The sequence below is a fragment of the Dunckerocampus dactyliophorus genome, chromosome 10, assembly GCF_027744805.1.
Source record: "Dunckerocampus dactyliophorus isolate RoL2022-P2 chromosome 10, RoL_Ddac_1.1, whole genome shotgun sequence".
NCBI classification, from domain to species: domain Eukaryota; kingdom Metazoa; phylum Chordata; class Actinopteri; order Syngnathiformes; family Syngnathidae; genus Dunckerocampus; species Dunckerocampus dactyliophorus.
This window is the reverse complement of record NC_072828.1, coordinates 26242857-26268284: the sequence shown is the minus strand read 5'-3', so window position 1 is coordinate 26268284 and position 25428 is coordinate 26242857. Positions and strand designations below refer to the sequence as shown.

The 25428-nt window shown below is 41.5% G+C and overlaps 1 protein-coding gene across 17 annotated transcripts in view; it reads right to left on the bottom strand.

Moving 5' to 3' along the window:
• The window catches only part of ptprsa (protein tyrosine phosphatase receptor type Sa), a 294585-nt gene that overhangs the window by 89842 nt on the left and 179315 nt on the right, over positions 1 to 25428 (bottom strand). For 9 of the 17 annotated variants that reach the window (XM_054790816.1, XM_054790815.1, XM_054790823.1 and 6 more), the window contains 6 exons: positions 15004 to 15114; positions 13091 to 13102; positions 4210 to 4479; positions 3500 to 4081; positions 2250 to 2386; positions 1977 to 2121 (listed from right to left, as the gene is read on the bottom strand). In XM_054790816.1, the coding sequence (XP_054646791.1) occupies positions 1977 to 2121; positions 2250 to 2386; positions 3500 to 4081; positions 4210 to 4479; positions 13091 to 13102; positions 15004 to 15114 (1257 nt within the window). Of the gene's footprint in view, positions 1 to 1976; positions 2122 to 2249; positions 2387 to 3499; positions 4082 to 4209; positions 4480 to 13090; positions 13103 to 15003; positions 15115 to 24928; positions 24947 to 25428 lie in introns of all 17 variants that reach the window. The other 8 variants (XM_054790818.1, XM_054790829.1, XM_054790822.1 and 5 more) reach the window with 2 other exon arrangements.

The window sequence follows — 25428 nt, the reverse complement described above, 5'->3', positions numbered from 1 at the left end:
GGTGTGATAGTTACTGTAGAGTGTTGCCGTTTTTAGTTGTGTACTGTTAACTCATTTTGACTGTTGGTCTGAATCTGGCACCCGTTAACAATGGTTGTGAATTTTGTGCTATATACTGTACAATATTGTTTAGGCTTTTACAATTAAAAAGCCAGAGGAGTCGTTTATACTAGAGGAATCGCTTAATTACACCGATCGCTCTAAGCACTTTGTTTGATAAGGTCCGTGAGGCGGGCCAGCTCAATGCTATTTTTCCAACAGTTCCGCGGGCCGGATGAAATTGGCAGATTTGGCCCCCGGGCCCGAGTTTGACACGTATGTGTTAGAGGGTCGAGCACAGCCTTGGTGTTAATAGTTTCGGTGACAGTGGGCATGTTTAGCTTTACCTAAAAAACTGCAACTGTCAAAGAATATACAAAAGTACATGTCTCGAAATAGACTTCTTAGGAACAGAAGTTATCTTGTTGACCTGTTTTTATTCAAAACGGATATGTGAGGTGCTTGTAGTAACATTTAAAGTATCTGAAAACAAGGAAAAGAATACTAAACATTGACTATGTTCAATTAGATACAAAAGCAACACATTTCAGCTGGTGCAGATAAAAAAGCTCAAAACAATATTTGATAAAAATCTAGGTTTGCAATAATTTAAAATAATAAATCAGCAACATTAACTCATTCAAACCCTCCATTTTTGATGATTTTGCCAGATTTTTCAAGGCACACAGAATACTGTGTTCTATGGCTATATACTGTAAACATGGAGCCTACCAAGAGAAAGATTAGACTCTCGTCTTTCATTAAAAAAAATGTTTCTACCTTTTTCTGTTCTTTAGTAATCAGCAGTAGACCATAGGTAAGTTTCAGTGTGTACGCATGCGTGTGTTCCTGTGCATGCAACCTTCTGCACGCTACACTCCTCCACGCTCTCTCACTTCCTCCTTGCTGTCGAGCGTGTTAATACATGCAAATGATGCATGCCGAGCTCTTATCAAATGCACTTCTGGGACCTTGTGGCCGTTTTTATGGCTTAAAACTGCTTGAAAAGTGACCTCTTTCATTGTGCACTTGCGTCATCAGCTCTTTTTGCCTCTTGCTCAAAAAAATGTAAAGACGTATAAATACGTCTTTGGGAACGACCGTTCGGGTTTGAAAAAAACGTATAAATACGTCTCTGGTATTGAATGAGTTAATGCATTTCTTGAAAGACAGCTCCAGCTGTATTTTTCAGGTATATGACTTAAATAGTGACATGCTTCTGCTGTGTTTTTCTACTATGCACAATGAACTCATCTTTGCCCGACTGATAGACATTAATTCAGCGTGCACATATTTTGATGACCACAATCCCAGATGCCTCACTCCCAAAATGTGATCCAGTTCATAAGAGAACCATGGTGGATTCAGAGCAGAACTGACATTTTTTGTGTCTTTATCATGTGGATCAAAGTGCACTTGCTCATTTCAAAAGGGAAGGCAAAGAGGAACAAAAGTTTGAAAAAATCAGTAAAAAGATAACTGGCACGCACTGAGTGGAAAGCAGACTCCAATTCGTCTGGCACCACAGCCAAGTTATCCAATAAGGTAATTCTGAATTCTACAAATACTCCAAATACTACTCTTCGAGCTTAATCTCGACAAAATAAAACCATTTTTAAAATAAAAATCTGATTTAATGAGGTAGAAAATAGCAGAAACTGGAATGTCAATGTGAATCCATTCATGTTGCATTCAAGTCTGTACACCAACATCACTGAATTAGCCTTGAATCCTGATTACATCCAAGATAAACACAGTCATCGTTCAGATGTAATGAAGAAATCCACAGCAGAGAAAAGGACATTTACATAAACCAGTCAATCAGAAAATGTCATTATAGCATCATTATATGATTTATGTGCTTTCCTGCCAAGAAAATCTTTGGTTAAGCAGGCACTTAATAGCATAAGAGAGAAGACTGAAAAGAGGCTACATACTGGCTTGCAAGGTCTTCTGTGATATGTCATTGGTGAAAGCGCCGATGCCCTTGTTAGAGATGGCTGCCAGGGAGAAGTGGTACTCTGTGTTTGGGCGGAGGCCTTCCACAATGTATGAAGACGTGGGCCCAAATGTTTTCTTGATCTGGCGATAACGACAAAAGGTTTATTGTCATGTCAGGAGTGCGCTTTTATGGAAATGTTGAAATTAAAAGGCAGTCAAATGCCACCTTTCCTTCTTTACCTTCCTGCAAAGGGCACTGAAATTCTTACCTGAGAGCCAAAACTGCCTTCTGTATAGCGAAGTTCATAATTTATAATTCCTTCTTTGTCAAAAGCAGGTTCCCAGGTTAGTTGGATGCTGGTATCAGACACATCCCCGACCTGAAATTTGGATGGCTGACCAGGAACTGAAAGGAATATTGAACATCATTAGGACATAATAGACTGGTAGTGCCCTCTGTTCTTTTTAGTCCTGAAACTGATCCTGCTGACTTCCATCCATAGTCTGTACATGTCCTCATTGCGGTCACGGGTGAGCTGGAGCCCATTCCGGCTGACATTTGGCGAGAGGCAGGGTACACCCTAGACTGGTTGCCATCCAATCACAAGGCACACAGAGGCTCTCATTCATACACTTTTGAGTGTCCAATTTTGGAGAAACTCTACACAGTTGCCCAGGTGGAGAGTTAACCCGCAGTCTCCTGATTGTGAGGCCAACATGCTAATCACTAGGCCTACTGTATGTGCGGCCCCTTGTTGACTTTTCAGATGATATTCCCGTAATTTGTCTCGTAAAGACGTAGAATGACTCCTGATTCATGCAACTGAGCTCATGATAAAAAAATATAAATTGTGTAATCCTAACAAAAGGGCCATCCATTGTCTTCCACTTAGTATCTCCCGGCGGATCCCGAGGCGTTCCCAGGCTAGTTGAGAGACACAGTCTCTCCAAAGTGTCCCGAGTCTTCCCCGAGGACTCCTACCGGTTGGAAGTGTCCACAACACCTCGCCACCTCATGTCACGCCCTCTCCACGACCTCAATTCCCCATGAATGGTCAAGTGGCTCATGAATACGGCGTCTGTATTTAATGATCCTTTTTGCCATGTCGTCAAAAAGTGTGTACAAAGGTGGTGTGGCAGTTTGCACATTTCTCACGGCAAGTTGTGTTTTTATCGGTACCATACTTGGCGTGGGAAACGGCGCACGCAACTTTTTGGACCTGTTTTTTGCGTACGCAAGCTTTATAGGTAAGGCCCCAGACGCCCGAGCCACCTCATGTGGGGGAGCGGCGGTTCTACTCGGAGTTTCTCACGGATGACAGTGCTTGTCATATATCTAAGGCAGGGCCCAGCCACCCTACGGAGAAAACTCATTTCAGCTGCTTGTACCCGCCATCTTGTCCTTTCTGTCACTAACAAAAGGGCCCCCAACTTTATTTGAACACAAAGTAGCGTAAGAAAACAGTTATAGTTTCAACCCCAGTAACAAAGCTTGTAAAATGAAACTTCATATTCTTACCTCCTTGCAGCACTTTAACATGGATTGGCTCTGAAAAGGGTCCATCACCCACTGAGGTAAAGGCTAGGACTTTGATGGTGTAGGTCTCTTGAGGAACAAGGCTCTGAATTGTCGTGATGATGCTGTCCTGGACGTTATGAATCTGCCAGAGGCTCATTGGCTGAGAGTCATCCATGGTGTAATAAACCCGGTAGCCCTTAATCTGCCCATTGGGTTCCTCTGGCTCCTCCCAGCGTACCATCATGGTGTTTTGGGATATAATCTGAGCTTGGATGTTACGAGGTGGACTAGCAGGGGCTTGCTCACCAGTTCTGGTCTCCACTGGCTCACTGGGAGGACCCTGGCCGATTGTGTTGACGGCCGAGACTCGAATTTCATACTCTGTGTTGGGGTAGAGGCCGCCAATGCTGTAACGTGTAGTGGTGATGTCGTCCACTGTCTCATACTTGCTTTCTGGGGATTTTGCACGATACTGGATGATATAGTAGGTCACTGGGTCAGGGTTGCCGGAGTCCCAGGTGATAGTGACACTAGTGGCAGTGGTTTCAGTAACCACTGGAGTACCTGGAGGCTTTGGAAGAGCTGTTTTGATGACAGGACAAAATGTAGTCAGTGCTAATGTCAATTATTGACAAACCACAAAAGAAGACCGATTCTCTATAAGTACTTCCTCATAGGTTCCCTCCTCAATGAGTTGTGTTATCTCTTACATTTGACAGTGATCTGTGCCACAGCTTCAATGATGCCAAGGCTGCTCATAGCCACACAGGTGTAGTTGGCTGACTCACGGACGCTGCTCAGCTCAAGAACGTTCCTACCCACTGGCATCTCGTCCTCTGGCGTCAAGTCGTCCGAATTCAACATCCACTTGACGTAAGGCATGGGGGATCCCACCGCCACGCACGTTATGTTCACACTCCCACCTGGCATAATTTCCTGACTCGTTGGTGGAATGGAGAAGCGAGGAGGCACCCGCCGGACTGGGAGAAGGCATGAAGAGGGGAGAGGATGACAAAGAGGGCAAAGGGTGTCAAAAGAGAAAGAGAAGTAACAAAAAGAGGTCGATGAAAATGGACCCTTCTCATGGAGGCATTGAACACAAAAAACATTGTAATGGGAACTCAAAGACAAATAAAACTAGACTTTTCCAAACTTAAAAATATACAAATAAGGAACTAAACTAACAGAACTGCTTCAACAACAATATAGATTAACAAGAAAGCAACGATTCATAGCAACAAGGTTCCATTGACCAATATTTGACCCATCACAGCACAATTAAAGACACAAAAATCTATTACGAGTTTCTCATCTTTGGAGCTGAACTTCTTGGGTTTTTCAACTACAACATAACCTGATCGCAGCCTATCAAAGTGTGAAGAAATACGGCCTTGTGATAGTGCTATCACATGAGGCCAACATGGCAACCTGGTACTTCCTGTCCACTTAGGCACTCGTGCCAAGGAGGAAGTCGGCCATTAGAGGCTTCTCCCACAGCACAGGAAGTGTAGGGTTACTGGGCTCTACGGATCTCAACACATACATTATTTGAACTTGTCGCCTGACACTAACTAACTAACTAACTAGATACCTTAAAGATGAGAAACTTTAATCAGATTTTTGTGGTTTAGGGTAGATCCACTGGACAAAGCCTTATTAAGATCTGACACGGTTCCATTGATAGATGCAGCTATCAGTTTCACAGACAGCATGCATAAATAGATCGAGGTAAATTAAGGAGTAAATGATAACAAAATCAGATATAAAAATTGAGATAAAATGCATAGAGGAATATAACTGAAGGGTCGCTAGCATGCCCAGACAAAAGACGATTGGAGAGCAAAGAAGAGAGACAAGGTCGAGGTTAAAGCATCAGAGGAGAGGATAGAGCGGAAGGGAACAGAGGAGCAAAGAGTAACACAGGAAGAGGAAAGAGTGGGGAGGTTTGGAGGAGGGTAAAGGGGAGGTAACCCACTTCAATAGTGTGTGAACTTTTTTTTTTTCTTCAGCTAATGTGACAAGATGTGATGGTGGCACATTGTCACATCGCAGTCCCAGTTAACACAACATAAGTATAGAGGAAGGAGGTGTGTGCCTACGAGTACATAGAAAAGAACTAGAGCTGTTGTGACAAGAAATTCTACTGTCAGAGAGTGTTGGAGTCAAGAAACAGAATTTGATCAACAGGGAGTCAAAATCCAGACGAGGGAGAGCATCGAGAGATAGAGGGGGAAGTGATGAACAAGTGGATGAAGAAAGGGAGAATGGGAAACGAGGAGAACCTAGGAGGAGGTGAAATGAGGATACGACATGATAATTCAGAATGAGCTCTGATGCAGAGGACACGGCAAGGTAATGTCGAGGTGTGAAAACATATACAGCACATGTACTGTTTCAATTTGTGTGTTACTGGAGGCATGGCCGTGTGTGTGTACAGTATGCAAGAGGAGAAAGATACTGATGATTGCATGAGAAGCATCCCAATAAGCACTTGACAGATAGTGACATGCGTGCTTTTTTTGGATTTTTTTTGCTACTGCTCAGTTATTAGCCTACAACGTGTGAAAGGTGTAAGTATGTTCACTAATATCATCACTGGAGGATTATCTGTGCACATGCCAGGTGGTTCAGCCAGAGAGTCAATTTTTGGTACAGAGTGTAGTTAATATTTTAAGAGGATTTAGCAAAAATAATGTAGGCAATTCATCCCAAATGAAATCTAAACATACTCTCATGATGTTGCCATTTTGTGACATTCTGAATTGACATCAAAATGTTTGTTGGGATGCAAAGAAGGTCAAAGAGAGTGAAGGAATTTGGTACAAATGTAAGAGAGTATCAAATGATGAACAAAATGGAGAAGCTGAGACAGAAAACAGAAAAGACGGGACAGGAAACAAGGCAGAACAAAACGATAAACACGGGCAGCAAGACGGCCGATAAAAAGACAAGAGGTTGACAAGCAGATAGACAGGTGGACATACAGTATAGACATACTGTACAGTACGCATCGGGTTAGGGCGGGTTGTTGTAGAAAGGGAGGGAGGAGGAGGGCTTAAGTGGGGGGGGGGGGGGGGGGGGGGGGGGGGGGTAGAATAAGGAGACTGTGATTCCGAACCAAAGCAAAAGACAAACCATGGCTCAAAGAGTTTGAAGGTCTCACACACTGGGGCTTAAAAGCAAGACTTAACTACAAGAGGACAGCTTTAAACATAGCAATAGAGCTGGCAAAGCAACCTGGGCGTTCTTGGAGTGTGTAGCTGTGACGTGTGTGTATGGGGTTGGGAGAGGCCAAAGGAAGGCCGATTTGGGTATGGAGATGGTAGCACATTCAGGCCATTTACGGTTGTTTTAAAACATATAGGGTACATGATGGCTGCATGGGAAGTTTTGACTCATCCCCCCCAAAAACAACATACGCATCCATTATGTCCACCATTGATAAGTACTGCAATTACTATTTTATTTCTCCATTTTTTTAATCACTAAAAGCAGGTTGGCATTACTGTTGCTGAGTTTTAACACCCTTTTTTATCCACAAAATGTTTTATGTTCTGCTTTGTGCCAAACCACTTATTACTTTGGACATAATGTGACATTTATGAAAGAAAATTGCTTTTGAGAAAATGCACATTTGAGGTATAAGAAGAAAAACTGTAAATGCAGCATGGAAAAGGTTTATGCCGCTTAAAAACATTGATTACTATCTTGGAAAAGGTTTCAATTAGAATCTAATATGATTTATGAGATAAATTATGTATTTCTTTTGTAAGAATCTAAGGACTGGGATTATTTTTTTAGTGTTCTGGAGTACAAATGTAGTTATTTTCTCGAAAGATCAAATTTGAGGAAATTAGAATACAGGTCCACCATATGGAGACAGAAAATCTTTGCATTCAAGTTTTCAAAAAGAAAAAAGGTGACAGGACAGCCCGTTCATCACACAGACATGCATGGGTGTGGCTATGTGAAAAGAGTGACATACAGGTGTGCCCCCATCCACTTGGGCTAACACCAGAGAACCAGTACAATCCAAGAATGTCACTCAAGCCCTTCCAAGCATGCCATCACTACCCAAAAACAGGACTACGCCAGACACACAAAGTCAAATGATGGGGGAGAAATTAAAATGAACAAATCCACAACAAGGACTAAGTCTGCACAGCTCTGTGGACTGTACTGGAATGCAGCTGTGTGTCACAGAAGAATGCATTTTTCCTGGTAGTTTTGTTCTAGTTTCCATGAATATGGTCTCCAATTCAAATAAATGGTAGCGTGGGATAGGACAAAAGATGTGTTTTCAGCGGACATGCTCGATCAGAATGCGTCTGATGGTGCTCTTCTCTCCCCGGGGCTCAGGTCAGTCAATGGACCGGGAGCTGTTGTGCCTGAGTGAATGAGGCTGTCTCTAACCTTTGTCTACATACACCTGAATCAGCAACAATGGACACATCAACACCATGCACTAGGCTAAAGTCAGGTTTCCACCAAGTGATTTTGAACAGTAAAGCCTTTTCGGACTGGTATTTTCCAGATTACCGTATTTTCCAGACTATAATTGCACTTTATTCACCGTTTGACTGAGCCTGCGACTTATAGTCAGAGGCGATTTATAAATCAAAATATATATAATTTAACATGTTTTAAAATTTAAATTAATCATTTCAAATGAATGATTCATACTGACTGTCATGAACCAAGGAGTGAACGTTACTAGAGGGTGCTCTGGACTTGTGACAGCCGAGGATGACAAATTCAAAGGATTTTGTGATGTGGAATTAGATCGAGAGCTTGGTGAACTTGCTTACTTGCTGCTGGACTCGCTGGATTATTATGTCATTTTAGCAGACGACGCCAAGATATGTTCTGTATGTTGTTGTGCAGCTGAACTGAACTGTTTATGTGATACCTTAACATAGTGGACATCTATTCAGCCTGTTCTGTGTGCTATTGTATGATTGAATAACTGTTTATGTGTTACGTTAACATACTGGACACCTATTCAGCCTGTTGTTCTGTGTGCTATTGTATGATTGAATAACTGTTTATGTGTTACATTAACATAACGGACACCTATTCAGCCGGTTGTTCAGTGTGCTGTTGTGTAGTCTTTCCAGATTAAATGTCTGTCGGGTCTTGGTCTTGACTTCTGTGAAATAAAGTTCTAAATAAATGCAGTTTATAGTCCAATGGGGCCTTTGTATGTATTTTTCCTCTTCATGACACTTTTTTTTTTTGACTGATGCAACTTATAGTCAGCTTTGTAGTCGGGAAAATACGGCACTCACTTTTGCAGTCACTAAAACAGGAAAAAAAGCTTTGAATTATCTGACACAATCCATGTTTTTAAATGAGCTTTCTATTATTTTCTGATTGTCGAGCTGAGGTGCTGCTAGTATTCATAAAGAAGGCAACCTTAAAGGGTTTTGGTACAGAGGAGCTGTGTCTTTTGACAATTGGTGCCATGCCGAACTCGTTTGTACTATAAAGGTGGAACCGAGCTACAGTATGGTGTCTTCTTGCTGTCACTGGTAAGCGATCTGAACTGTGAGAATATTCTGTTGAAAACGAGCAATGGCGCAGGGAAGAAGAGTCATCGGAAATCTGTCACTGTGCTGTTATGAAACACTCCAAAACACTCTACTGGGGCACTAATGATTGATGGGTAGTCAGCATCAAAAGCCCGTATGAAATGACTGATCTGATAAGCTCTCACATTCTGGATATGTTTCTACTGCTATACAAAAGTTAAAAAGGCTGAAATTCTAAAAATGATGCATTCACTTCTCCTCTTCCCACGGAGGCACCTTACCAAAACGTCTTTTTTTTTAAATTATGGTAATAACGAATGTGCTGCCGTTTCACTTATTACCTGTCTCAAAGTCAACGTCAAAGTCTTTGTCATTTAAGAATGCACCTCTGCTTTCTTAACCGCAAACTGTAGTGCAAAACAGGACGCGACGGACATAAAAACTCCCAATTGCATGGACAGGCTTCTCATTCACATAGACCAGGAGCCCAGCCGGCCCATTTGGAATGGAGAGGAAAAGAAAAGAAACATGTGGCTCTACTTGGACTAGTAACAACCCATTACCTTGTTTCAAGCCCCAATGTGGAGAGAAAGACAAAAAAGACTTACAGTGAACGAGGTGAAAAGCAGTCGAGAGAGAATGCCAGAGTACTGCACTAGCTTTAATAGTGGGCGGTGTTGTGGAGGGATTTGCGCCAAAAAAAAACAGAGGTCAGAAGGTGGACATTATTGGCCATTTTGGTAGGGCAGGTTTTTGCTGCCCCAAAATGAAGGGGGAAGCCAAAATAATGTGCAGCCTTTAGTGTCACCTTGAAGCTGAGATTACACCCTCTTGCCGCCTGAGGACACAGGCGCTGTATGGAGATCCTTTTGTTACGCTTGCTGGTTGAAGTCTGCAACATTTACATAGAAGCTGCAGGGGTCAGCCTGTATTAACATACCTTGGCTGCGCCGATGCTAAAGAGGCTCTATGGGCGGCTCATCAAAATGGAAATTATTACCCAAAGAAAAGTGACAGGTATCATGGCAGGGGTATCCGATTAGGGGAGATTTGTAGTTTATCAACTTTTTTTTGATCGTAAGAAATGACAAGCAGCCATTGTTTTGCAAATGTGTCCCCCATGGGGTTACTCCTTCACTGAGTATTAACATTCAGATCGAGACTGCGTTCATATTTGCACAGGAACAGGCCATCGAACCTTTGTTTTCAATAAACATGAGTTCATGATGGTTATCTAATAGAGATGGTGGGATTTTGTTTGTTGTCTGCTTTGGCCAGTGAGAACATAAGGTGTAATCTAGCTTTCTTTCCCAACGTTACACGCAGACGCAGAGCTGGACATGCAAGCACATTCAAAATCAGGCAGATATCAGGAGGGCATGCGTGCACATGCGTACAGAACAGCACAGTCTTTCTGTATCAGTGTTACGCTCTTGTGTGTCACCTCTTCTTCCAATATCTCGTTTCTCTGAGTGGGATTTTGTCGGGCTTTTTGAACGCTAATGTGGTGGACACGGATGCCGCGTTATGACTGGTGGCATTAAGAGACTCTACTGTTTTCAAATTGGTTTAATATCATGTCTTTTTATGATCAATTGGTGCAACGTGTTGGGATAACTTTAATTTCTCCTATTTCTCCTACTTCTTGGCACTGACACATACTCACTTCGAGAGAATTAATCACAACGGTTCCACAATGGCTTGGTAAGCTACCATCATTACCTGACATTTACACAGAGATGAGATTCACTTTAGTGCACAATTAGACATGTAACAATTAATCAAGCATTAATCAATTATCCAATTAATCGACAACTATTTTGGTAATTTGAAAATGTAAACATCCTCCAATTTCAGCCTCTTAAATGTGAATATTTTTTAATTTCCTCAGCCATCCATGAAAGCAAGCTCATTATCTCTGTGGTTTAGGCAAAACAAGACATTCACACACACAAGCTTTCACTTCGATCGGCATTTATGCCTCTTTTCTGGTATGTTGCAAACCAAACCACAAACTATTTGTGCTTGCTGCGTTTTGGTATTAACCAATTTCTCGATTAATCCAAACAACAAGCTTCAGATTAATAGACTAAGAAAATGATCGTTAGTTGCAGCCCTAATATTTCACATTTCTTATGGGGCTTACTCGAGATGCAAAGTCAGTAGTTACTGTACACAAGACAAAGTAGCTAACTTTCAGCAATACCGGGATTAGAAATTGGTCAAATACTAAAAATTTATCAATTGTAACTAAAAACTGATCCAAAATGTGCAATTTTGGGCTGTTCGTTCATACGACAAGGGCGTTTTAGAGACTGAAAAAAAACAACCTTTGTGGATTAGGTCCTATTTCAAACCATCACATGCTATCTTTCCTGTCTAATCGCGAGAAAATGCATGCCTGTAAGCCGCTGGAAAAACTGCAATGGATACAAATAAATACAAATGAAGCTGCGAACGACGTTGAATGGGCCCTCGCACCCCCACGTAACTTGGGGTTCACGTGAGTCAAAGGGCATGTGCATCTCATGAGACGAATTCAGGAAGTGATCGATGTATACCTTTCAGGGTGTCATCTTCATCTACGTACCAATTATGATGAAGCTGTGACCGTGTGGAGCTGAGTTATTACCGGTGACAGTTTAGTGGCAAACTGTCAGTCTGATCAATAAATTTGTTGCCATGCCCCGCCCACATCTTATGGAAGAGCCTACAATCCTTTGCAATATAACATCGCCCGCCTGTCTAGTATCCATGATATTCGTTTGGGCTCATTTGGTCAAAGATCATAGGACTAGCTTGCTGGAATACAACACCCGGTTTTTGCTCAAAATTGCCAAAATGGCCGTCTTCCTGTTGGTTTTGGAACATGTTTTTTATGTATTTTGTCATGATTGATGTAACCACCAAATTTCCTGACAATCTGTGAAACTGGTGGCAGGGGCTGATTTTTGCAAAATTTAAATTGAGTTTTGGGGGTTCGTGTTTAATTTTTTTCACTAAACCTGACACGCTTGCGGATTTTAAGGCCCTAAACATGCAAGAAAAGTTGTGGAATATAGACGATAAAAATAATAATAAACGTAGCAGTTTAAAGAGAGCCTTTGCATGTCGGTGCTCGGGTCCTAATTAGCTGCCATCGTTTTGAAAATGAAAGTATGGCTGAGTTCCAGCTAAGTCCCAACAAATGTGACATAAAAGTGGTTATACTGTTATTGATCCTTGCAATATCACAAATGGTGTCCTTAATGGCGGCCTGCAATCACCACGAAGCCCACTCACGTCCAAATTTCCAGTAATGGATTGTTTTAAACCAGATGACAGAAACACTGGCTGCATACACACTTAGTATTTCATTCCGCATTTCCATATGCATTTCAAGAGTCAAGAAGCAGAGTAGCATGATTTGGAAAAAGAAACACAAATCCGGCAAACAAAGAAACCAGAAAAAGACAGACGTTTAAAAATTAAAAGGATAAATAAGTTAGAAACATAACTGAAACAAAGAAAAACACACAAACACGCCATAATTACAACATAAAACAATACTGGAACCAAAGGAAAAACCAGAAAGGATTGTTTTGGGGAGAACACTTGTCGGAAAACAAAGAAAAGGCTAAAAAGGAACAGAAGACATAGAAAGGATAAAGAAAGAGACCAGTACGGCCAAAGGGATTCTGGACAGGCATGCAAGCGCAGTTACATTCTCCCATCATGCAACAAGTCCTCTTATTTCCTCATGCTGGGTTTCCATGACAACACGTGCAAGAAAGCCTTCTGGTGCAGAAGCAATACCAAAGGATGCAAAACGAGAAAAGGCCCCACAATGCAAACATAAAAGTAAATTAACAAAACCCGAAGCTAGTCGGGTTTGATTTCATCATTTCTTCCTTGGAAATAAAGAAACTCATTTAACAGTTTGGATTTGATTATGATGATTATAGCTTTAATTCAAAAATGAATTGAGCTAAGTAAAAGGCACTTTTTTTTTAACATTGTGATTTTTTTTTTTTTTTTCAAATGTGGGTTAAAAAAAGTAAAAAAGAAAAAACACACCAACCTTCTCGAAGCTCTGAGGGATGTAAAGGGGTTGATGCAGAACACAATGACATGAGGAGAAGAGAAAAATAGGGGAAACACAGAGAGAGTAAAAAAAGCCACCTCAAGGTGTTTAGCTGCAGCTACATTTCCCTTCGCTTGAATCCCCTTTCCCTCCTCCCCCGCCCCCCCCACTGTCCCTGCTACTGGTGACACCCACTTGCCTACCCACTTCCCTTGATTAAACTTCATGTTAAATAAATACCAAAACAATCAGATCAATCATTAATGTCGCCATGTATAGGTAAAAAAAAAGTGGTGAAGCACCACTGGAATCCATTATTCAAAGTTTACTCCTTACAGCAAAACAAGGGGAGTCTCCAGTGGTGGCTTGATATGCTTTTGTTAGAGAAGGTAGTCAAATAAAGAGAAAATAAGGAAAAACTAATGAGATAGAAAATAAAACAGACACAACTTTGGGCTGAAGTTAGCAGTTGCAGTTCAAGATTGTAGGTTTGGACCAATTGGTAGCATCCTCAGAATGGGTTGGTGTGACACGTTTTCAACTTTTTGGGGGGGTTTTTCCTCATGAAAAGTATCTCCGTACCACAGCTGCTAACCTCAGGTGCAATTGGCTTTGTGAACAAAAACATTGTCAACATCACGTATCAGAATCCATCGACAAAAGTTAACTGAAAAGAGACACAAGGTTGACACCATTCGGGGCATAACAAGTGTAATCACATGTAGTAGTGCGAGGGGGGTCCCTGCATAACTGTGACCTTTGACCACTCTTTTTAACGAATGCTCATGGAGCCGGTGTTTATGGAGACGGCGTGAATTATTTATCCAGTTAATTTAAATGCTGTACCACATGTTCCCATGATGATGTACATTGGCTGCATGAGCTACCGCAGTACATTACGGGTCTTACTGCCGCATGGAGCGTATGGTTGTACTTCACAGGCTGATACAATGGCAACAGAACATACAAATATTCTTCCTGACCCAATTCATAATGTCATACTAGTGAATTATTTATTGGGAACAAAGTTATTTGGTACGCAGCAGAAGGAACAAACCGAGTAGACACCGAGGCATCTTTATTTAATATGCGGCGTATAAATAATACATGGTGAAAGTGCATCCTGCCTGAAATTATTAAACCTCACTAAACAGGGATTCATTGTCATTTTGCATTAGTGGTAGAGCGATGGCGTTTGTCCATATCGCATGTACACCAACGGGAAACGCAACGTTCCCTGGGACCAAATGACGACTGACTGTAACACCATGTAAACATAGAACCCCATAGCAGAATGAACACAGTATAATGGCCAAACAAAGACATTACTTTATGTAATATAGGGGGGCTGACTGTGTTAGCTGTGTTTAGCGGTTGAAAGCTATTAGAATAAGGGCAATGGGTTTACGTAGATTTTGATTGGTGGCGACTAAAATACCTCTCCACTCAATCAAAATCCAGACTTACCGTGTTGCTCCTGTACCTGAAAAAACAAAAAAAACTAACCAACCTTTTGGATAGGGGTGGAGGGGGGCACACAATTACAATTAAAAGGTGTCTCACAACCGATAAAGCAAAGACATACGGCTTCTTGTGCTACGCATTTCCTTCCAAGCGAGTAGGGCATGGCATTGGAAGACAAAAACGGAGCGTTACATCATAACACAAAAGAACATCAGTTGGTCATGTTATATTTTACAATTGGCTGTTTTAGTGCAAATTCAATTACATAACGGGCAGGCAGCAATATCAGCGCTAAAATATTTATACTAGTGGGATAATTCTATCCTGCAAAACACATTTTTTTTGCAAATAGAGCTAGAAGGGAAGCAATTATCATTTGTTAAACTCAACACTAAAAGAGGAGCTCCACTGAGCTGACATGTTACTTTGACTGGTTGTCTCCCTACCTCGCACATAAAGGTTAGCAGAGGACGAGTAGCGCACGCCTTCCACGTTAGACGCCACGCACTCGTACTTCCCCTGGTCTGTCTCCTCGCTGTTCTCAATCTGCAAGGCACCTGAGAAATGACAACATGAGGCAAATTCAAGCAGGGGGAGAGAGAGGGGGAGGGAGAGAAGGTCGTGATTAGTTGATTTTTCAGTGAGAGTGCAGGAAGAAGTTAGACGATTATCTAAACCGGGGGTGTCCGAACTTTTTCCACCGATGCCAAAAAAAAAAAAAATCAAAGAATGCAGGGGGCCATAGTTACATTTTTTTCAACCAACCCATGTAGATATGCTGACATGTTATTTTTTATATTTAAAAAAAAAACCAGCATGCATCTCTGCATTGCTGACCAAGCGTATTATGTGGATGAATAAACTTTTTTCCACGTTATACTTTTTTGCTCTTTAAAAAAAAATTTATTATATTTCATTTATTGTTTTCTGTTAATATCAGGTCTTTATTCTCATAATAGTTTGACTTTATTATCGTAACTTTTACCCAACCCAAATTTCCTAAAATTGCAATTTTATTGTTCGTTTTGTTTGTTTCTCAAAATATTACGACCGTTAAAAGAAATACACTTTTAGTCTTTAATATTTCAACTTTATGCTATTTTTTTCTCTCAATATTAGGACTTTAATCTCCTAAAATTGTATAATTATTCTTGTAAAATTACTGCTCTTTTTTCTTCCATTTTAGCTGTGGCTTTATTGTTTAATTGTGTTTTTAGAATGTGCCGACAGCCCATTAAAAAAAAAGGCCGTAGAGGGTCCCTGGGCCACACTTTGGACACCCCTGCTCTAAATGGAGGGCATCTTGGGATTCTTGGGACTGTTTCGTCAAGAAGAGTTTCTCTCTGCAATTCTAATGTGGTTCACCATGACAAACCGGGTTCCCCTCCAGCATCCACAGATAAAAAGGGAAGGAATTTAATAAATAAAACAGCGAACTGAATCAGTCACACTAAATTTGTTGCAAGCAGTTGGATGTGATTCATATAGGACCGTTTGATCGCTCAGAAAAGAAAAACAACAATAAGGACAAAGTAACGGTGCAAGCGTGATGAAAGCTATTGGGCAAGGGTGTTGAGAACAAAAAACGATTCAACAAAACATTTTGCATTGCGCTCACAGACTTTCACAGTAGAAATGAGCAATAGCAGTGAAGAATATGAAGAAAAAAAGACGATATTTGCAATTGGAACGACTCACAGCACAGTTCTCTCAACGCTTTGCGCTTCGACTTGGGCGGCTTCACTCTATCACGGTTTTCAAAACATATTCATGAATAAATCACTGCTGTTTTGTGGTTAACCACGGTCTATTATTGGTCTAAAATATGCATATTTAAGCACATTTTCCATACTTTTGGCTTAAATTAAACATTTCCAAGCATAAAAATGGCCAACTGAACCAAAATACAAATGTAAGGCATTCAAAAGATGAGTGTATATTATGTCTTATATGTGTGTACTATGTCTTATATGTCTTATTTTCTCTTATTATATCTACTATTTTGGGTAATACGAGTAGAAAGGCGACTATAGGGGTGTTATTTCATCTCTAGAGGGCTCTAATAATGTTAAAAACTGTATTCAGAAGATTGTAAACAGGTTTTACGTACTGTAACTACAAAAATATTTTATTTATAAATAAAGAATCCTACTTTGCAGAAATTCACTTACCAGAGTCAGGTCTGGAAGCGATTAACCGTGACAAACGAGTGATGTCTATAATACATATGCATCCGGGTAAAGGAACATACTTAAACACAGAGTATACAGTAGTTGATATCCTAACTAATGCCATTTAGAATACCAATTTCATATAATATACATTTTTATTTGTTTATACATTTTTTTTAAACACATTCCCATACTTTAGGTGTTAACGTACTACAACATCCCCTGAAGGCTTGTGTCATAACGATCCAGTTCTATTATCAGATTTGAGATTTGCTCCCTTGCGTATGCAAATGCTCTCAACCTAATGCTTAGGTACGACGTGGATACGTGTGTGTGTGTGTGTGTGTGTCTGTGTGTGGAGGGGGTGGGCGAGGTGAAACAACGGGCGGCACATCGGCCTCTGTTAGAGCACAGTTGACGGCACATCCTGATGATATCATTAGTGCTTCTGGCTGCTTGAGAAACAGATCGCAGCCAAGGCTTCCAAGACAAACACAGCTAGTTAGTGGTGATCCAAGAAGCATCAACATGCCGGCCAACACCCAGAATGCTTTGCGATGTACAGTAACCACTTTGTTTCCATCTCTGGCCTCACACTCACATGTGTGTATGCGTCAATCTATGTACAATTTTTGGTTTTGCTCTATTTTTAGATCTCAACTCATCCTCCTCCCCGCAAGGAGCCAATATTGGCGTTGAGCGTAAAAATGTAAAACCTCAACGTTCTAATATCAAGTGCCGTTGGTGGAGGATTCTCACTGCATTTAGCATGGGCCTGATTTTAATCCATTCCCTCAAACAGTAGCAGAGCAGGTGGGTTGGATTGTGTTCAGAGGCTTGTACTTAAGCACCACCAACACCATTAAATTAGGGGCGTGTGAAGTTCAACTCCAGGTGGATGGCTAGGGCAATATTTGCCAGGGGCCTGCCAATCTCGATCCCGCTTTTCAAAATAATACATCGTCGGATAACTGAAGTTGGTGTAAGTTTGAATGCAAATCTGTGCCTCCAAAGTGTTTCCTGGTAATTAAAAAAAAGCTCAAGGTCTGCAGTTTCATATGATTACTGCAATTACAAATGCTCTGAGTTAAGTAACATTAAAAAAATTCATGATGACATCCGTAATAAAAAAACACCCTCATGTGTAATAAACCAAATAAGAGTTAGTTAGTAGAATTAAGAGCTCGATGAAACCAGCTTTTTTAGAAATGTGACATGAGCAAGGAGGGAATCTTTCCGGGTAGAGTTTTGTATATATTCCTTGCTGGTGGTATCATCCATTTTTTCAAGCCCCTAGAATGTGCCAATTCTACTTTTTACTTCAAGTATGAAAGTAAGGCAGGAAGAAAAATGACAGGGACTGAGACGGATGGGGGAGTTGCAGTAGGAGGAAGACAGGACGCAATACACAGCCTACACAAAGGAATAATCTGTGGGAATAAGACACGATTTGACAATTACTCATATATTTTTCTTTATATTTAACATCTACCTTCTGTCTCAAGAATGCTCAAACAATATTCTTCAAAATCTGAGCGGGTGAACATAGGACGGGAAAAAGATGGAGAAGAACAGGGACAGTAAGAAGGGAGGGCGAGCAGCGAATAAATAACAACTTTCTTCTATTTTAAGATACTTTATGCATCGCTCTGTCAGATTCACATGGAGTAGGCGCACGGTATCCCGCAAGTGTTATATGCAGTGTGCCAAACCCATTTTTTTTTCCCCAATGTGCCGCATATCCATGAGGTCCACTTGCAGTAATCTATCACATACAGCTTCCTTTCATATCTGCCTTGTCCTTTTAAAAATGCATGTGCAAATGTCTCCCATGAATGTAACTACAACACTGTTGCTGTTTATCATTTGTACCAGGCTGTCCTCACAAAGATAGCTCATTAGTAAGAAAAACGATTTGAAGTGATCGCAACCCGTAAATATGTTGATGAAAAACATGCACCAACATGCTATTTAACCTAAACGACCAACTGGAAAGCGCGGTGGCTATCATTAGTGTGACAGTTTGAAAGTGACAATCTCATAGGTGGTCTCCCCCTCTGGTAAAATCAGACCTGTACTAGCAATTGTGGGTCAGCTATTCAAATCCAAGTCCAGCCATTGCTTGAGTAAAATAAAGTCCCTATTGGCAGATTCATTTCATAAAGGATTTGTGTTCAAACCAACCAACAGGATCTTAAGTATTTAGACCCGTGGTCACCAACCTTTGTGAGCCCAACATCCCTGGTCTCGACCATGAACTGAGGCAAAATCAACCCTCCTACCAAAAAACACAAGTTGTGTGTTAAGTGTGTTAAGTGTTGAACATGTCGGACATGTCCATTCGGGCTGCACGGTGAACTAGTGGTTAACATGTTAGGCACACAGTCAGGAGATCTGGAAGATTTGGGTTCAAATCTCCCTTGTGGAGTTTGCATGTTCTCGGTTTCGGCGACCGGGCTCAGGGCTGGGGCTGGCTGGGTGCCTGATGTGGTAATGCATTTTTTTTCCAAATGTTTTTGGGATTGACAGACAAAGTCCCAAGGTTGACTGGTCAATCGCGATAGACGGGTTGGCAACCCTCAATTTAGAACACACTATCCTCCTATCACTTACCTCTACCTTAGCAACCACATAAAATTTTGCCTTCATGTGTCTCTACCCTACTATTCCAACGTATCTTTTCAAACAGAGTCGGCTCATTATTTGTTTCCCATACTTGCACTATGCCGACTCAGCCAGCCTGAGGCTAGCCAGAGTGGGAGTGACTTTTTTTTTTTTTATTTGAAAAAGAAGAAATGCCGGGCTGAAATAATTGCTGAAAATTAGCCTTCACAAGCACATTAAAACATGCACCCAGGCTGTTCTCAGAATGGGCCTGTGCTGATAAAAGACTTTCCGGGCCACCAACAGCAGTTTATGGTGCCATTCTGTGCTTCTGAAGTGAATACTGTGTGAGGTCGGGTGTCATGTTTGCCCCCATCCCCAAGTTTCTTCATACACAATTTGTTTTCTGGAACCTGAAAATCAAAATGGAAATTTGTATAGAAGAAAACTGGTTCCAGGTCTAAAATATTTTAGAGCAGTGGTTCTTAACCTTGTTGGGGGTACCGAACCCCATCAATTTCATATGCCCATTCATCGAACCCTTATTTAGGGAAAAATAAAATCTATTTTTTTTTCCAAATTTAAGACATAGGTATATGTTTGTTTATAGGCATATTTTTGTTTACTGGTGCACAAAATGGCAGACAGGACACTGACTCCCATCACGGTTCGTGATACATGTGAATCCATGCTCTACATATTCGTCCCACCACTTTCTTTTTTTGCTCGACATAGTTTGTATGGATTAAAATATTAAGAACGAAATCACACGACGTGCTACCACATCAGTCACACGTTGACTACTTGATGGTGCGTTTCATTTGTACTTGGAACTGGGAAGTCGGAATGACAGTGACGTGATCTCCGAGTTAAAAGCGTTCCAGTTGCCAAGTCAGAAAAACTTCACACTATAGCAATATTTTGTATTAATTATTTATTGATTATTTATCGTTTACACACGAGGCAGCCATCATTGATTGTTGACTCGAAGGTGGTGTGGATGCTCTGACTTCCAAGATGAACCTTCCGACTTCGGGGGGCGTTTCAGTCGGGTGTTCCCGCTAGGAGTTCGGAAATTCCGACTTCCAAGTTCAAATGGAACGCACCATGAGCGCGCTAAATTCTTCGCAGCACTGATTGGCCAAGGCAAGCAATGTAATGTGATTATCTGCAGCCAGTGATGGCTAAGCGGCGGCGAGTCATCACGAATTGACACGATGGGTCCGGTGTGTCTTAACCTCCGTGGAGGTCAAAGACGTTTGGTTGTCTCTCAGTCCTGGTATAGGCAATGTTGACTATCAGTAAACCACAGGAAATACTACTGTGACGTAGAAATTACTCAAGTTTTTCTGGGTCAGATGGGGATAGTTGTATTCATGATCTGTTCTACATTAAGACTCAGGATATTATAAACACTCGCTACAAATTCAGTTCAGGAGAGCCCCTGGTAGTAATAATGACACAACTTAGTCAATTAGTCTCACTCTCAAAGTGACCCTTCCGAGCCACTACTACATCCAGGACTTCTACTCCCCGTTGCTACAAACTGTCCTACAGCAAGTGCACATAATCAATTTGATTTAAAAAAGGCAACGATGGCCAGTGGGTCTGGGATATTTGTCCAAGCCCTGAGAGCAGACCTGGTTAACGAGGCTGGTCCACTGAGGTGGAAAGAATTGATGGAAAATATGCCCAGAATTTTTCGGCTCAAGATAGTGTTGTTGCTCCATCAAGCGTTACAGTTAATTAAAATTTAGTACCACACTCACTTTATTGCATTTCTTTTGTAAAAGGTCCTAAATATCCAACTTGTACTATCACACTTTTCAGTACCTCTTTATTTGGTTGTCACAGTGGTACGATTTGGTAGGCTTGTGGAATGGTGTAGGTAGACAAGATTACTTTGACCGAGTTACATTACAGCTTAGGTCACAACCGGTCGTACGGGCTCCTACGGCCAGTCTACCTGCAAAAAAACGCTGTTGATTTTCGAGCCGTAGACTGGCCGCAGAGGTTCTTTATCATGTCAAACAAAATCTACGGCCGCCTACTTTGTTTTCAGCTCGCAAGACCGGTTGCAAGACAAACTCACGCGCTTCGTACGTCGTCGTGCATCATCCGTATGGCCAACGTGTGTTTTTTGTACTTTTTGCTGATGTCAGGTTTGGACAAAATGTAAATTTTCTCATATGTCGCACTTGCGGACTCCTATGCGTGCCGTGCGCCACACACGCACCCCACATATGTAATTAGTGCGGCCAACGCACATTCAGATATTCCGTACGTCCTCCATACGTGTCGAGATCTTACTCCTTCACTATGTTCTCCAACAACAACAAAAAATGCAACAATTTGGGGAATGCCAAAAATTGTACAACCAAAAAATTTGTACATCCAGGTGTGACCTAGGCTTTAAATATATGAATTGAAAAAAAAAAACAAAACAAAAGATCAGTTCATTGTTTTATAGTCGCATGTACTATCATCACTCTGCACTGTATGTTGTGTGATGTCTCACTCCTAATACAGACGTTTAAATCAGACTCATTCGAGTATAAGCTTTGAATGAAATACTGTAATTATTTTTGTAATTTCTATATGGAAAAGACAAAGCACGGACAATGACAGCTGATCATATGTCTGAACGAGATGAAGAAAGAACAACTGAGACCAAAAAAACAACTTGAGGGCAAAAACAGAAAAGACAAACAAGAAAAAAACAGGAGAATAATGGGGAATTAAATGTGTAAAATGCTCCAAGTTGTGGTCTTCCCACCCTGTCACTGATTTGCGGCAGCTTTGCCAAGTGTACCCCCGCACTGCTGTGCCAGACCCACTTGTGTAATTCAATTAGCGTGCTCCAGCAAGCCTTGATTGATTTCTGTAGGCGATCAACAAAATAACTGGCACAGTCTCACTCTCTCATTCTTGCTTTAAGGCCAGTCAGGCCTGCCAGAGGCTTAGATTGTGTTAATTTCCACTCTACCTTCTCACGCAAACACTGCTCACTGGATCGCAACCCATATTTGATTGAAAACCAGCTGTAACCAGGAGGACACTTGGTGAAAATGTATCTAATTCAAAACAGAGATGACTTGAGGAGGCACTTATATTATTTACTTGAAAGTAGCTGTGTTTGCATTTGAATTAATATTTTTCTACACATTTTTGTGAAAAAGATCATTTAATAGGTTTCACGAGAGATCTACTTCCTGTTGTTCAAGATCACAGCATAAGCTTGGAGACAATCCCAGCTTTGCAAATGGCTGACTACACCGCGGTCTGGTCGCCAGTCAATGGCGGGGTGATTGTGAGGCTAGCCGCATGAAAGTCAGCTTCGTGAACCCCTAAACTAACGATGGCAGAAATGGATCACATGTTAGCAACCATTCAGGTCACAGGACTCAAAGATTTAATTTTGAATTGTGTCCCGACTTCGTAGGATGGCGATACAGATGGTAAATGTATTTGTATAGCGCTTTTCTACGTCCAAGGTAGGCCTACTCAAAACACGGACACTCTTACCATATTAACCTACTGAGGAGCAAATAGGGGCTCACTATCTTGCCCAAGGATACTTCGACATGGTCACAGGAGGATGGACGATCCAACCAGCAACCTTCAGGTTGGGAGACGGCCATTCTACCACCTGAGACATGCCGTCCCATTATATGATGTGGATGATCATGACGTGAAAAAGAGAAAACTGTTGAGACAAGAATCAATCCAGCAGTCCATCCATCCCATCTCCAGCTCAGGTAACTGGCAGTCTCTGTAAAAAAGGCCAGACTTTCCGGTCTGTAGCCACGTCTTCCAGTTCCACCAGGGGGGACATCAAGGCTTTCACAGGCCAGTTGTGAGCCTCCTCACGCCTGGGCATGCCTCACCAGGGAGGTGTCCAGGAGGCATCTGGACTAGATGCCCGAGCCACCTCAACTGGCTCCTCTCAATGTGAAGGAGTAGCGCTTTACTCTGAGCTTCTCCTGGATGAGAAAGCTCCTCACCCTATCTCTTAGTGAGTCCTCATTTCAGTCACTTGTGTCCGCTATCTTGTTCTTTCAGTCAAGACCCAAAGCTCATGACTTTCCGGCTCAGCTCTCTCTTTAAAATTCCGGGAGAAAGATCATAAATGCCAATCTTTCTGTCTGGACACTGCAGAAAAGACACTCATGTAACCACATGGAGTAACAAGCTTCAGTTCTCTGAATCGTCTGTATTGGGTTTGTCACTCAGACACGCTCTGCCACCGCTCCAAGGTCATTGCATTGTGGCCGAACCAGTGTGAGGCCTCATCTGGGATGCCATTGTTGTCTGTGCCCATCTCGTGGGTTGTAACACCCATGAAATCGGTGATGACACAGGTAGGAGTGCAACTATTTCCGTTTTACACCAATCGCTTACCTCAGGTTCTGCATAGTAGCTTTGTATGGGTGAAATGAAGGCGCAATTTTCTGATGTGGAAAGCGGTATTTTCATTCGAATTGTAAACACACAAAATGAGCATGCTAAATCCGTAAATATGTGTCACAATGGGTTGGGAAAAAAAATAGTTTTTTCAGTCCGGATATCTAATTTTAATGAGTCCATAAGTCACACTAGCTGTTTGCGACAATTTGATTAATGAGGCCTTCTTAAAGTAAGCTATTGCAGACTTCTCTGGGTTTATATTGGTTCAATTTAAGGATTTAATGGAATAAAGATTCAGAACAAACTTTTCAACATTAAAAAACTCACATTTCTCTATAATGAAGTGCTTGTGTCTCTTGAAATAGTCTGGCCCGTCACTTGTTAAAGCATTTTTAAATCATTGCATAAAAATCCCAAGGCACACTTACCTGCTGATTAATGAAACGTAATAATTTAGCATCGATCACACTGAATCACACAGAATGGCTCCTATTACATTTTCTGCCTTGATATCCACCTCACACCAGAAGAGAAAAAAAAAAAAACTGCATCCATAGCCCCAACGACTTTGCTAGGTCCATTTTTGTAAAAAGCACTGTCACAGACAGGAGGGAATAAATGCAAATTTTGGTAATGCAACTTGCTTATTAACATTACAGGAGTGTCTCTGAGCTGTAGTGGAGACCAGAGGGATGAGAAGGATATCAAAGCAGAGAAGATGGAGAAAAAAAGGGGGTCACCTACAGTAGCTTGCCAGCTTATAGTATTCATTAGCTTGGCCAAAGAGGACCTCACTACCCAGTCCCCCAAACTAACAATCACCAGGCCACCGCCCACCCCTTCCACACATTTTAAAGTTACATTCTCAAAGCAAATAAAACAATAACCCTAAAGAAATCAGTGATGAGCCACATTGACAATATGAAAGGTGTACTGTGGGAACAAACACAGAAATGCCACAACAGTGGAAGAACGTCAAAGATGACATAAGACATGTACAGGAATGTAAAACACAGAGCACGCACAATACAAACACAGCGATAATAATGTATTTTTTTTCCTTATGGGGGAAGCCAACAGGACAATCACCCTATTTAGTCAGTTAGGATGGTGTTATGAGTGGTTAGGTCTAGTTATGCAGTTAGGGTATTTTAGTTGTTTTTTTCCATTCTGATGATTAGCATCTTACCTCGGATCGGGGTACCCTCTGGTGGAGACACAAAAACGAAGACACAACATAGGTTTAGTTTAGGTTAGTGGTAGTTAGAGCTATTTGGCTTAGGGAGTGGATGACTGGAACTGGATTAAATGCTTGTAAAGCTTTGGGATATGGGGCTTTTTATAGGGACAAAAACTGCATCCCATTGCTGGTATCACGAAGGGGGTTCAAGGTGGTGGTACGCCAACTTCCTATCGTATTTGTTTGTCAGCCTTATGGTCTGTACAGAGAGAAAAAAACTCAATGCATCATCTGCAGGACTAAAGGTCTTGGCATGTATTAAGTACTGACTGCAGACATGGGTGATAAGGCGTTGCTAAAGCATGACCTTATGCCAACATAGCCCGCTGCAGTGTCATAAGCCTTTTCAACCAAACGACCTACAGTAAGAGGTCAGTAAAGCAGTTAGTGGTGTCTCCATACTATGCTGGGTATCTACATAACAAACCTGCTGAGGCGATAATAGAGTC